The 13,632-nt window shown below is 42.1% G+C and overlaps 1 protein-coding gene across 1 annotated transcript; it reads left to right on the top strand.

The window, feature by feature from the left end:
• Positions 1–228: 228 nt before the first annotated feature.
• Positions 229–1,521, top strand: LOC121568326 (potassium voltage-gated channel subfamily E member 4-like). The gene is made up of 2 exons (XM_041878879.2): positions 229–305; positions 547–1,521. Exon 2 carries the CDS (start codon positions 583–585, stop codon positions 1,117–1,119), a length of 537 nt encoding a protein of 178 aa, XP_041734813.1. The 5' UTR covers positions 229–305; positions 547–582; the 3' UTR covers positions 1,120–1,521.
• The last annotated feature ends 12,111 nt before the right edge of the window (positions 1,522–13,632 follow it).

The raw sequence follows: 13,632 nt of genomic DNA on the forward strand, positions 1-13,632 counted from the left end.
ATGGTATATGGTCTGAAATACCATGGCTGTCAGCCAATCAGGATTCAGGGCTCGAACCACCCAGTTTATAAAAATCTGTTAACCATTTTTTGTCACATTTGTGTCTGGGCTGTGTCCACTCGACATTTGACACTGGGCCAAAACGTGCCTCTCGACCACAGAGTCCACGTGATTGGTGACATCCCAAGGTCGCTATATAAATATTCCCATGCACTTGGATATCCTGTTAAATTTGAGAGGCGCACACACCCACGAGGACACGGATCATACAGCTGGGTCCACATGTTCCACAGCTCTGTTGCTCGGTAAGTTGGATAAGTAGTGTATCATTAGTAAAAATAGGCTTAAGCCATTGTTCACTAAGTTATGTCTTATAAAAAAATATTTGGCTAAATAGGCATACTTTTATACGATTAATAAAATAATTCCTATAGCCTGCAATTGAGGAATGGTGTGCTTAAACGTGTGCTTAAATGTGTGCGTGTGCGTAAAAGTGTGGGTAAAGAATCAAGATCATAACCTCTGTACATTTTTTTATTTTTAAAGGAAACTTTTTAGTCCACTTCATAAAATCCACTGAGGATGGAGAGGTCAGACAACTTCACAACGCCCCAAGTTCTTCCCCTGCAGAGGGCTAATGACGCGTCCCAAATTGACAAAAGCAATGGCAACGCATACGTGTACATTTTCATAGTAATCTCCTTCTATGGGGTCTTCCTCGTTGGTATAATGCTGGGCTACGTTCGCTCCAAAAGGCGGGAGAAGAGAAGGTCGAACGTGTTTACGCGCCTGGTGCACGAGGAGGAGCAGCGGGAATGGGGCGCGCTGCAAAAGAAGAACAGCATCACCATGCCCTCCTTCCAGGTGTCGCTTCCCTTCTCCACCGGGAACCAGGACCTCTATGAAGGAAGGGTCCTGAGCTCCCCTCTGGCCTGCGCCCTGTGCTCTATTGAGCAAAGCAGCGTCAGTTCACTGTGCTCCTCCGCCGACGTGCGCTTCGCAATCGAGGAGGAGTCGGACAGCGGGACGGCGGTGGGGCCGGACGAAACCCTGAAGGGCAGCTCTAATTACAACAGCGACGACTCGGCCGAGATACAGATACTCGGAGATAAACTGTGACGCTCAGAACAGATGATGAGAGTGGAAATAAACGCAAAAAAACTGTACTTTCCATCCCTCTACGTCATATAGGAAATAAGTGGAGAAAGGAATGACTGGTAAAGAAAGTGCTCTCTAACCATCCGGTTCTGAGCATTGAAACGTACCTGGAACCCACTTGAAATATATTTTCTGAAACGAAACCCTCTTAAGACGTAGCCTAATGATTTCACTGTGCAATGTTCATAATGTCTATGTAGGTTTACTTGGGGTTGTTGTGTAAATTGAAGAGAAAAAAGAATGCTCTGTTTAAGATATATGGTTCTTCTCTACTCTTCTGAGGCATAATGTTGGAATAAATGTTTCTATGTTGAAAAAAGTGTATCCTCTCTTTTTTAAATCAAAGGGAGGTTGCAATATGTAGTTTTTCTCCAGAAGGGGGCAGTGCTGCAGTAGTTTTACACCACATGTTGCTGAGGCACACCAGTGATTTCATTAGAATCAGCATTTACATGTTAGTAATTTAGCAGACGCTCTTATCCAGAGTGACTTACAGGAGCAAGCGGGTTAAGTGCCTTGTTCAAGGGCACATCGACAGATTTTTCACCTAGTCGGCACAGGGATTCTAACCAGTGCCCTTTCGGTTACTGGCCCAACCACTAAGCTACCTGCCGCCCCCATCCTGTCCTTGCATTGTTTTGTTCTGAAGTGTTGACATACTAATTGATCAAATTAGAAGCCATATTTTCAGGCAGTTAGCTGATTATTGATTTTGACTTATTTACATTTATGTCATTTAGCAGACACTCTTATCCAGAGCCACTGAAAGGAGCAATCAGGGTGAAGTGCCTTGCTCAAGGGCACATCGGCAGATTTTCCCCCTAGTCGGCTCGGAGATTCGAACCAGTAACGTATATCTGACAAGTCATCATACGGTAAGACTAGGCCAAACCATCCCACCCACTGGAGACCTTCCCATCCGATAGGAATCCTGGGAATCGAGCCCGGAGAATGATGTGATTTCTCCTCATCGCAATGACGACAACGCTACTACAGCCCATCCCCCTCCCAAGCTCCCACCCACCCAAACACCTTACCATATCAGCCCCGCTTCAGGCCATAATGCACACAAATCACTCCATTGACAACATGCCAAACCAAAGTTAGGTAGAACAATAGCGTGAAAGAAAATGAATGTATTTTTTGAAGCTATTTAGAATGTAATGGCCCCTGTCTGGGTCTTAGTCAATAAGGAGTCTTATCTTTCTCAAGCAATAAGCTCTGTGTGTGTGTGTGTGTGTGTGTGCGGTCACAGGAGTTGTCCCTTCCTCTCCCCTCCTCTCTATTTTTCTCTCTTCATCGCTCTCTCTCTGTCTCTCCCTCTCTCCCTCTGTCTCTCTCAATTCAATTCAATTCAATTTAAGGGCTTTATTGGCATGGGAAACGTATGTTAACATTGCCAAAGCAAGTGAAGTAGATAGTACATTTTTTTGAAATAAACAATAAATATTAACAGTAAACATTACACTCAGAAGTTCCAAAAGAACAAAGACATTTCAAATGTCATATTATGTATATATACAGTGTTGTAACAATGTGCAAATAGTTAAAGTACAAATGGGAAAATAAATAAACATAAATGTGGGTTGTATTTACAATGGTGTTTGTTCTTTTCTTGTGGCAACAGGTCACAAATCTTGCAGCTGTGATGGCACACTGTGGTTTTTCACCCAGTAGATAAGGGAGTTTATCAAAATTGGGTTTGTTTTCGAATTCTTTGTGGATCTGTGTAATCTGAGGGAAATATGTGTCTCTAATATGGTCATACATTTGGCAGGAGGTTAGGAAGTGCAGCTCAGTTTCCACCTCATTTTGTGGGCAGTGTGCACATAGCCTGTCTTCTCTTGAGAGCCAGGTCTGCCTACGGCTGCCTTTCTCAATAGCAAGGCTATGCTCACTGAGTCTGTACATAGTCAAAGCTTTCCTTAAGTTTGGGTCAGTCACAGTGGTCAGGTATTCTGCCACTGTGTACTCTCTGTTTAGGGCCAAATAGCATTCTAGTTTACTGTGTTTTTTTGTTTGTTCTTTCCAATGTGTGAAGTAATTCTCTTTTAGTTTTCTCATGATTTGGTTGGGTCTAATTGTGTTGTTGTTGTTGTTGTTGTCCTGGGGCTCTGTGGGGTCTGTTTGTGTTTGTGAACAGAGCCCCAGGACCAGCTTACTTAGGGGACTCTTCTCCAAGTTCATCTCTCTGTAGGTGACGGCTTTGTTATGGAAGGTTTGGGAATCGTTTCCTTTTAAGTGGTTATAGAATTTAACGGCTATTTTCTGGATTTTTATAATTAGTGGGCATTGGCCTAATTCTCTCTCTCTCTCTCTCTCTCTCTCTCTCTCTCTCTCTCTCTCTCTCTCTCTCTCTCTCTCTCTCTCTCTCTCTCTCTCTCTCTCTCTCTCTCTCTCTCTCTCTCTCTCTCTCTCTCTCTCTCTCTCTCTCTCTCTCTCTCTCTCTCTCTCTCTCTCTCTCTCTCTCGGCATAGATACAATCACAAAAACTAGTTGAGGCATACTAAATCCTATTTCCTGAGCACCTTAAACATAACTGAATTATTCATGTGAAATAGTTAAATTTGGGGTACAATTCATACATTATACACAAGAAAATTGAGGCAGGGTTAATGCTGTTGTCTACCTCATGCTATTCCACTAATGATTGATAGTGTAGACACATCAGTGTGCACCATAAAGTGGAACTACAGCTGTAGGAATGTTTGGGTTCATGTAGTAGATGTATTTTTAATAAGGGACAACCAGAGAGATCGGGTTGGTGAAAGAAAGAACCGGACATCGAAGTGGAACTATACTGAACAAAAATATAGTTTACCGCGCTCACTGCTTGTAGTTCATTTTATATACTGAACAAAAATATAAACGCAACATGCAACAATTTCAAAGATTTTACTGAGTTATAGTTCATATAAGGAAATCAGTCAATTGAAATAAATTCATTACACCCTAATCTATGGATTTCACATGACTGGGAATACAGATATGCATCTGTTGGTCACAGATACCTTTAAAGAAAAGGTAAGGGCGTGGATCAGAAAACCAGTCAGTATCTGGTGTGACCACCATTTGCCTCATGCAGCGCGACATATCTCCTTCGCATAGAGGTGATCAGGCTGTTGATTGTGGCCTGTGGAATGTTGTCCCACTCCTATTCAATGGCTGTGCAAAGTTGCTGGATATTGTCGGGAACTGGAACACGCTGACGTACATGTTGATCCAGAGGATCCTAAACATGCTCAATGGGTGACATTTGGTGAGTATGCAGGCCATGGAAGAACTGGGACATTTTCAGCTTCCAGGAATTGTGTACAGATCCTTGCCACATGGGGCTGTGCATTATCATGCTATAACCTGAGGTGATGGCGGCGGATAAATGGCACGACAATGGGCCTCAGGATCTTGTCACGGTATCTCTGTGCATTAAAATTTCCATAGATAAAATGCAATTGTGTTCGTTTTCCGTAGCTTATGCCTGCCCATACCATGACGCCGCCGCCACCATTGACATCAGCAAACCGCTCACCCACACAACGCCATACACGTGGTCTGCGGTTTTGAGGCCGGTTGGATGTACCGCCAAATTCTCTAAAACGATGGTGGAGAAATTAACATTTAATTCTCTGGCAACAGCTCTGGTGGACATTCCTACAGTCAGCATGCCAATTGCGTGCTCCCTCAAAACTTGAGAAATCTGTAGCATTGTTATGTGACAAAACTGCACATTTTAGAGTGGCCTTTTATTGTCCCCAACACAAGGTGCACCTGTGTAATGATCATGCTGTTTAATCAGCTTATTGATATGACACACCTGTCAGGTGGATGGATTATCTTGGCTAAGGAGAAATGCTCACTAACAGGGATGTAAACAAATTTGTGCACAACATTTTTGAGAAATAAGCTTTTTGTGTGTGTGGAACATTTCTGGGATATTTTATTTCAGCTCATTAAACATGGGACCAACACTTTACATGTTGCGTTTATATTTTTGTTCAGTGTAGAAGCTGCAGTGTGTGAAATGGAAAGAATGAGAGCCAGTGAGAAAAAGATAGAAAGAGAGATAGAAAGAGACTAAAACAATAGAGAGAAGGAGAGAAAGAGAAAGAGGAGAGAGAGGGAGGGAGAGCGAGAGAGAACGAGAGGGAGAGAGACAATGCGTAGCAGCTTGATACAACAGGATGTGTCTAAATAGCCTTCTCCACCACTGGGAGCTGAGGCGGTTGAGTTCTGCCTGCGTCCTCTTGCGTCCTCCTGCATCCTGCCCCACATATAAACAAGGAATGAAGGCTAAATGAGTCATTGACTCTGGATCCTTTCACTCCTTCTTTCTCTGTCTGTTGTTCTTTTAGTCACTCAACATCTTCACTCAGTAAAATAAGGGTTAAATACAAACCAGTAGGGGTAATTATGAGTCAAACTATTGACACAGTGCTAGATCTGTTGTGAGTCACAGTTTTTTCCATCATTGGCCAATACATTTGTTGACTGTTATTGTGGTTATTTCTTTCCGGCAACAGAGAGTCCCCTCCCTCAGAGTTTATGGATCTGGCAGAAGGTAAATACTGTACATCATTAAATCAATGTGATTTATTTTACTTTCCTTACAGCGGAAAGAACAGTGAGAGTAATTATTTAATAATTCTTCCATCATAAATAGTGATTGGTCTTCAGCATTTGGCCAGAGAGGGAGGAGCATTTGATGTTTGCTCTTTTCTCTCTGCTTTTTAAAAGGAAATGTGGTTCATGACCTTTCTGGATTTTCCCTTGAAAATGCTGTCAGTCTTGCCAAGGCCGCTGAATATATTACTGTAATCATCAAGGGTGGTTAGCCAGAGCTCAGAAATAGAGAAATCATACATTAATCAAAACAATAGTCCTCTTTTGTTGTATATTCAGTAATATGAAGTGAACCACTCAGAAATTGCGAGAACACAGACATAGGATGTATTTCTGCTACTGAGGACCAAAGGGCTTTTTGCTGCCAGAGCTGGAGAAGATGTGGTTTAAAAACTGAAATAACCAGTACGAGGTTTGTGAATAAATCACATTTGCGTTGCATTCAAAGAGGTGGCGGCCGTGTTGCTTCTCATCAACAAACAACAGAGGAGCCAATCTCACCCTTTTTCTAATGAGCGTTTCTATGGCGACCTAGGCAGAAGGCAGTGGGTAGCTTGAGTCTGTGTTGTCGCTGGTAAAAAAGGGAATGCCTCCCAACACAGGAGAAGTCAGTTAGCTTGTGAATAGTAATTAACTCTAATTGAAGGCCACCTGTGTCCACCTTTGTCCTATGGTAATTGAAGGGATGTAAGCCTACTTCCCCTATGTATAGTTGGACTGTGGTAAGGGGTCACTGTATCAGTGGAGGCTGCTGAGGGGAGGATGGATCATAATAATGTCTGGAACAGAGCGAATGGAATGGCATCAAACCATGTGTTTGATGTATTTGATACCATTCCACTGATTCCGCTCCAGCCATTACCACGAGCCCATCCTCCACAATGAAGGTGCCACCAACCTCCTGTGCAATGTATAGATGAAGCATGCTCACTAAATGTCTTATTTCTGACTATGTAGAGAGAACAGATGTCTCTCCCATCATACATAACCTTTTAGAAAGGAGAGAAAATCTTTCAAAGTAATTTCCAGAAGCATCAATTTAGAGAGAGAGAGAGAGAGAGAGAGAGAGCAAGAGAGAGTGAGTAAGAGAAAGAGAGAGAAAGAGAGAGAAAGAGAGAGAGAGAGAGAGAGAAAGAGAAGGAGAGCGAGAGAGAGAGCAAGAGAGAGAGAGAGAGAGAGAGAGAGAGAGCATATCCAACCAAAAACATAGAGACCCAGAAAACCTGAGCCTACGCCTTCACTATGGTGAATCACAAAACAATACAGAAATACACTACGGAAAAAGAAGGAACAGCACGTCAGAAATCATCTCAATGTAATTGAAGAATCCATTGACTCTAACCACTTCTGAGAAAATTGGAAAACACTAAACAAACAACAACACGAAGAGCTATCTATCCAAAACTGAGATGTATGGGTAAACCACTTCTCCAATCTTTTTGGCCCTATAACAAAGAACAAACAGCAAAAAAATATACATGATCAAATGCAAATCTTAGAATCAACTATTAAAGACTTCCAGAACCCACTGGATTCTCCAATTACATTGAATGAACTACAGGACAAAATACAAACCCTCCAACCCAAAAAGGCCTGTTGTGTTGATGGTATCCTCAATGAAAGGATAAAATATACAGACCACAAATTCCAAATGGCTATACTTAAACTCTTTAACATCATCCTTAGCTTTGGCATCTTCCCCAATATTTGGAACCAAGGACTGATCACCCCAATCCACAAAAGTGGAGACAAATGTTACCCCAATAACTACCGTGGGATATGCGTCAACAGCAACCTTGGGAGAATCCTCTGCATTATCATTAACAGCAGACTAGTGCATTTCCTCAGTGAAAACAATGTACTGAGCAAATGTCAAACTACTTTACCAAATTACCGTATGACAGACCACGTATTCACCCTGCACACCCTAATTGACAAACAAACAAACCAAAACAAAGGCAAACTCTTCTCATGCTTTGTTGATTTCAAAAAAGCTTTTGACTCAATTTGGCATGAGGGTCTGCTATACAAATTGATGGAAAGTGGGGTTGGGGGAAAAACATATGACATTCTAAAATCCATGTACACAAACAAGTGTGTGGTTAAAATTGGCAAAAAACACACACATTTCTTTCCACAGGGCCATGGGGTGAGACAGGGATGCAGTTTAAGCCCCACCCTCTTCAACATATATATCAACGAATTGGCGAGGGCAGTCTGCAGCACCCGGCCTCACCCTACTAAAATCTGAAGTCAAATGTCTACTGTTTGCTGATGATCTGGTGCTTCTGTCACCAACCAAGGAGGGCCTACAGCAGCACCTAGATCTTCTGCACAGATTCTGTCAGACATGGGCCCTGACAGTAGGTCTCAGTAAGACAAAAATAATGGTGTTCCAAAAAAGGTCCAGTTGCCAGGACCACAAATACAAATTCCATCTAGACACCATTGCCCTAGAGCACACAAAAAACTATACATACCCATGCCTCTGCCACAGGTAACTTCCACAAAGCTGTGAACGATCTGAGAGACAAGGCAAGAAGGGCCTTCTATGCCATCAAAAGGAACATAAAGGGCAATGGGATCTATAACTGATTCAAGTATTTTTAGCCAGATCCTAATTGGTATGCCGAATTTTATGGTTGTGAGGTCTGGGGTCCGCTCACCATCCAATAATTCACAAAATGGGACAAACACCAAATTGAGACTCTGCATGCAGAATTCTGCAAAAAATATCCTCAGTGTACAACAAAAACACAAAAGAATGCATGCAGAGCAGAATTAGGCCGATACCCGCTAATTATCAAAATCCAGAAAAGAGCCATTAAATTCTATAACCACTTAAAAGGAAGCGATTCCCAAACCTTCCAAAGCCATCACCTACAGAGAGATGAACTTGGAGAAGAGTCCCCTAAGTAAGCTGGTCCTGGGGCTCTGTTCACAAACACAAACAGACCCCACAGAGCCCCAGGACAACAACAACAACAACAACAACACAATTAGACCCAACCAAATCATGAGAAAACAAAAAGAGAATTACTTTACACATTGGAAAGAATTAACAAAAAAAACAGACTAGAATGCTATTTGGCCCTAAACAGAGAGTACACAGTGGCAGAATACCTGACCACGGTGACTGACCCAAACTTAAGGAAAGCTTTGACTATGTACAGACTCAGTGAGCATAGCCTTGCTATTGAGAAAGGCCGCCGTAGGCAGACCTGGCTCTCAAGAGAAGACAGGCTATGTGCACACTGCCCACAAAATGAGGTGGAAACTGAGCTGCACTTCCTAACCTTCTGCCAAATGTTTGAACATATTAGAGACACATATTTCCCTCAGATTACAGAGATCCACAAAGAATTCGAAAACAAACCCAATTTTGATAAACTCCCTTATCTACTAGGTGAAAAACCACAGTGTGCCATCACAGCAGCAAGATTTGTGACCTGTTGCCACAAGAAAAGGGCAACCAGTGAAGAACAAACACCATTGTAAATACAACCCATATTTATGTTTATTTATTTTACTGTAACTGTAACTATTTTCACATTGTTACAACACTGTATATATACATAATATGACATTTGAAATGACTTTATTCTTTTGGAACTTCTGAGTGTAATGTTTACTGTTAATATTTATTGTTTATTTCACTTTTGTTTACTATCTACTTCACTTCCTTTGGCAATGTTAACATACGTTTCCCATGCCAATAAAGCCCTTAAATTGAAATTTGAATTGAACTGAGAGAGAGAAATAAAGCCCTTAAATTGAAATTTGAATTGAACTGAGAGAGAGAGAGAGAGAGAGAGAGAGAGAGAGAGAGAGAGAGAGAGAGAGAGAGAGAGAGAGAGAGAGAGAGAGAGAGAGAGAGAGAGAGAGAGAGCGAGAGAGAGAGAGAGAGAGAAAGAGAGAGAGACAAAGACAAAGACAGAGAGAAAGAGAACAGACACAGGGTTGAGAGGGAGGGAGGGAGGGAGGGAGGGAGGGATGACTGGTAGAGCGGATGATGAGTCACCTAGCCAGAATATTTATAGAAGGACCAGGAGAGGACGGGACTTTAATGAAGCAAGACAAAGTCGTCATAAACCATAAAACATCTCTGAACGCTTACACACACACACACACACACACACACACACACACACACATATATACAAACACACACATGCACACGGGTAAATACAATGGTATGAGAACATTCAGCAAAACTTCCTAAAACGTTTTGTTCCTCTGTGCAGTGCAGTTGAGTCTTTTGTAAAGTCTGCTCTTGCTCTTGAAATGTCAGCTGCTGATTGATCATTGAACTGCAGGTCATGCCTTTTGTTAAATAGCAGAAAACAAAATAATTCAGTCAACATTCATACCAGTTATAGATTATGGCAATACGTCTATATGAATGCAGCTGCCACTGTATTGAAGCCATTGGATGCAGTTTATCAAAGCACTATACACTTTATTACGGGCAAAGGTTTAGTACACATCAATGCATTCTGTATCAGAAAGTGGGCGGGTCCTCTTTGAAGTCTTGTAGATCAATGCATTGCACTCTTTTTGTTTAGAAAGCCCTCTTGAACAAACGTCAGCCGTTCCTTACTTCATTGTTAACCTGAAGAATGTATTTATTTTCTATGATTGTATTTTGTATCTCTGTTTTTATTTTCGGAATGTATTGATGTGTATATTTATGTGAGCTACCAGACCCGTTCTCAGGGATGGCTAACTCTGGAGATTCCTTCAATATCCACTGAGTAAGGTAAATCTGTTTATAGTTTTGTGGAACAATCTACAAAACTAGCTTGTGTATTCATGTGTATATTTACAGTGCCTTCAGAAAGTATTCATACCCATTGACTTATTCCACATTTTGTTGTGTTACAGCCTGAATTCAAAATGGATGAAATAACAAAAATTCTCACCCATCTACACACAATACCCAATAATGACAAAGTGAAAACATGTTTTTAGAAATGTTAGCACATTTTCTGAAAATAAAATACAGAAATATCTCATTTACATAAGTATTCACACCCTTGAGTCAATATACAGTGGGGAAAAAAAGTATTTAGTCAGCCATCAATTGTGCAAGTTCTCCCACTTAAAAAGATGAGAGAGGCCTGTAATTTTCATCATAGGTACACGTCAACTATGACAGACAAATTGAGGAAAAAAAATCCAGAAAATCACATTGTAGGATTCTTAATGAATTTATTTGCAAATTATGGTGGAAAATAAGTATTTGGTCACCTACAAACAAGCAAGATTTCTGGCTCTCACAGACCTGTAACTTCTTCTTTAAGAGGCTCCTCTGTCCTCCACTCGTTACCTGTATTAATGGCACCTGTTTGAACTTGTTATCAGTATTAAAGACACCTGTCCACAACCTCAAACAGTCACACTCCAAACTCCACTATGGTCAAGACCAAAGAGCTGTCAAAGGACACCAGAAACAAAATTGTAGACCTGCACCAGGCTGGGAAGACTGAATCTGCAATAGGTAAGCAGCTTGGTTTGAAGAAATCAACTGTGGGAGCAATTATTAGGAAATGGAAGACATACAAGACCACTGATAATCTCCCTCGATCTGGGGCTCCACGCAAGATCTCACCCCGTGGGGTCAAAATGATCACAAGAACGGTGAGCAAAAATCCCAGAACCACACGGGGGGACCTAGTGAATGACCTGCAGAGAGCTGGGACCAAAGTAACAAAGCCTACCATCAGTAACACACTACTCCGCCAGGGACTCAAATCCTGCAGTGTCAGACGTGTCCCCCTGCTTAAGCCAGTACATCTCCAGGCCCGTCTGAAGTTTGCTAGAGTGCATTTGGATGATCCAGAAGAGGATTGGGAGAATGTCATATGGTCAGATGAAACCAAAATAGAACTTTTTGGTAAAAACTCAACTTGTCGTGTTTGGAGGACAAAGAATGCTGAGTTGCATCCAAAGAACACCATACCTACTGTGAAGCATGGGGGTGGGAACATCATGCTTTGGGGCTGTTTTTCTGCAAAGGGACCAGGACGACTGATCCGTGTAAAGGAAAGAATGAATGGGGCCATGTATCGTGAGATTTTGAGTGAAAACCTCCTTCCATCAGCAAGGGCATTGAAGATTAAACGTGGCTGGGTCTTTCAGCATGACAATGATCCCAAACACACCGCCCGGGCAACGAAGGAGTGGCTTCGTAAGAAGCATTTCAAGGTCCTGGAGTGGCCTAGCCAGTCTCCAGATCTCAACCCCATAGAAAATTTTGGGAGGGAGTTGAAAGTCTGTGTTGCCCAGCGACAGCCCCAAAACATCACTGCTCTAGAGGGGATCTGCATGGAGGAATGGGCCAAAATACCAGCAACAGTGTGTGAAAACCTTGTGAAGACTTACAGAAAACGTTTGACCTGTGTCATTGCCAACAAAGGGTATATAACAAAGTATTGAGAAACTTTTGTTATTGACCAAATACTTATTTTCCACCATCATTTGCAAATAAATTCATATAAAATCCTACAATGTGATTTTCTGGATTTTTTTTCTCATTTTGTCTGTAATAGTTGACGTGTACCTATGATGAAAATTACAGGCCTCTCTCATCTTTTTAAGTGGGAGAACTTGCACAATTGGTGGCTGACTAAATTATTTTTTCCCCACTGTACTGTATGTTAGAATCACCTTTTGTAAGCAATTACAGCTGTGAGTATTTCTGGGTAAGTCTCTAAGAGCTTTGCACACCTGGATTGTACAATATTTTCCCATTATTCTTTTACAAATCCTTCAAGCTGCTTTAGTTGTTGATCATCGCTCGTCAACCATTTTCAAGTCTTGCCATACATGTTTTTTTTTCTCCCCATTTCCCCCCCCAACTTCGTGGTATCCAATTGGTAGTTACAGTCTTGTCCCTTCGCTGCAACTCCCGTACGGACTCGGGAGAGGTGAAGGTCGAGAGCCGTGCGTCCTGCGAAACACAACCCAACCCAACCGCACTGTTTCTTGACACAATGCCCGCTTAACCCGGAAGCCAGGCGCACCAATGTGTCGGAGTAAACACCGTACACCTGGCGACCGTGTCATCGTGCACTGCGCCCGGCCCGCCACAGGAGTTGCTACTGCGCGATGGGACAAGAACATCCCTGCCGGGCAAACCCTCCCCTAACCTGGACGACGCTGGGCCAATTGTGCGCCGCCCCATGGGTCTCCCGGTTGCAGCCAGTTGTGACAGAGCCTGGACTCGAACCAGGATCTCTAGTGGCACAGCTAGCACTGCGATGCAGTGCCTTAGACCACTGTGCCACTTGGGGGGACCATACATTTTAAGCAGATTTGAGTCAAAACTGTAACTCGGCCAATCAGGAACAATCACTTTCTTCTGGTAAGCAACTCCAGTGTAGATTTTTCCTTGTGTTTTAGGTTACTGTTCTGCTGAAAGGTGAATTAATCTCCCATTGTCTGGTGGAAAGCAGACTGAACCAGGTTTTCCTCTAGGATTTTGCCTGTGCTTAGCTCCATTCCATTTCCTTTTTATCCTGAAAAACTCCCATCCTTAATAATAACAAGCATTCACATAACATGATGCAGCCACCACTATGCTTGAAAATATGGAGAGTGGTGCTCAGTAACGTGTTGTATTGGATTTGCCCCAAACATAAGACTTTGTATTCAGAATTTTTTTTGAATTGCTTTGCAACATTTTTTGCAGTTTTACTTCAGTGCCTTGTTGCAAACAGGATGCATGTTTTAGAATATTTTTATTCTGTACAGGCTTCCATCTTATCACTCTGTCAATTGGGTTAGTATTTTGTTGTTCCATCATCAGTTTTCTCCTATCACAGCCATTCAACTCTGTAACTGTTTTAAAGT

This window comes from Coregonus clupeaformis, chromosome 6 (genome assembly GCF_020615455.1).
Source record: "Coregonus clupeaformis isolate EN_2021a chromosome 6, ASM2061545v1, whole genome shotgun sequence".
Classification (NCBI taxonomy): domain Eukaryota; kingdom Metazoa; phylum Chordata; class Actinopteri; order Salmoniformes; family Salmonidae; genus Coregonus; species Coregonus clupeaformis.

Bases quoted from the DNA above. Each gene is read 5' to 3' on its own strand.
- LOC121568326 (XM_041878879.2), top strand. From the start codon at position 583: ATGGAGAGGTCAGACAACTTCACAACGCCCCAAGTTCTTCCCCTGCAG.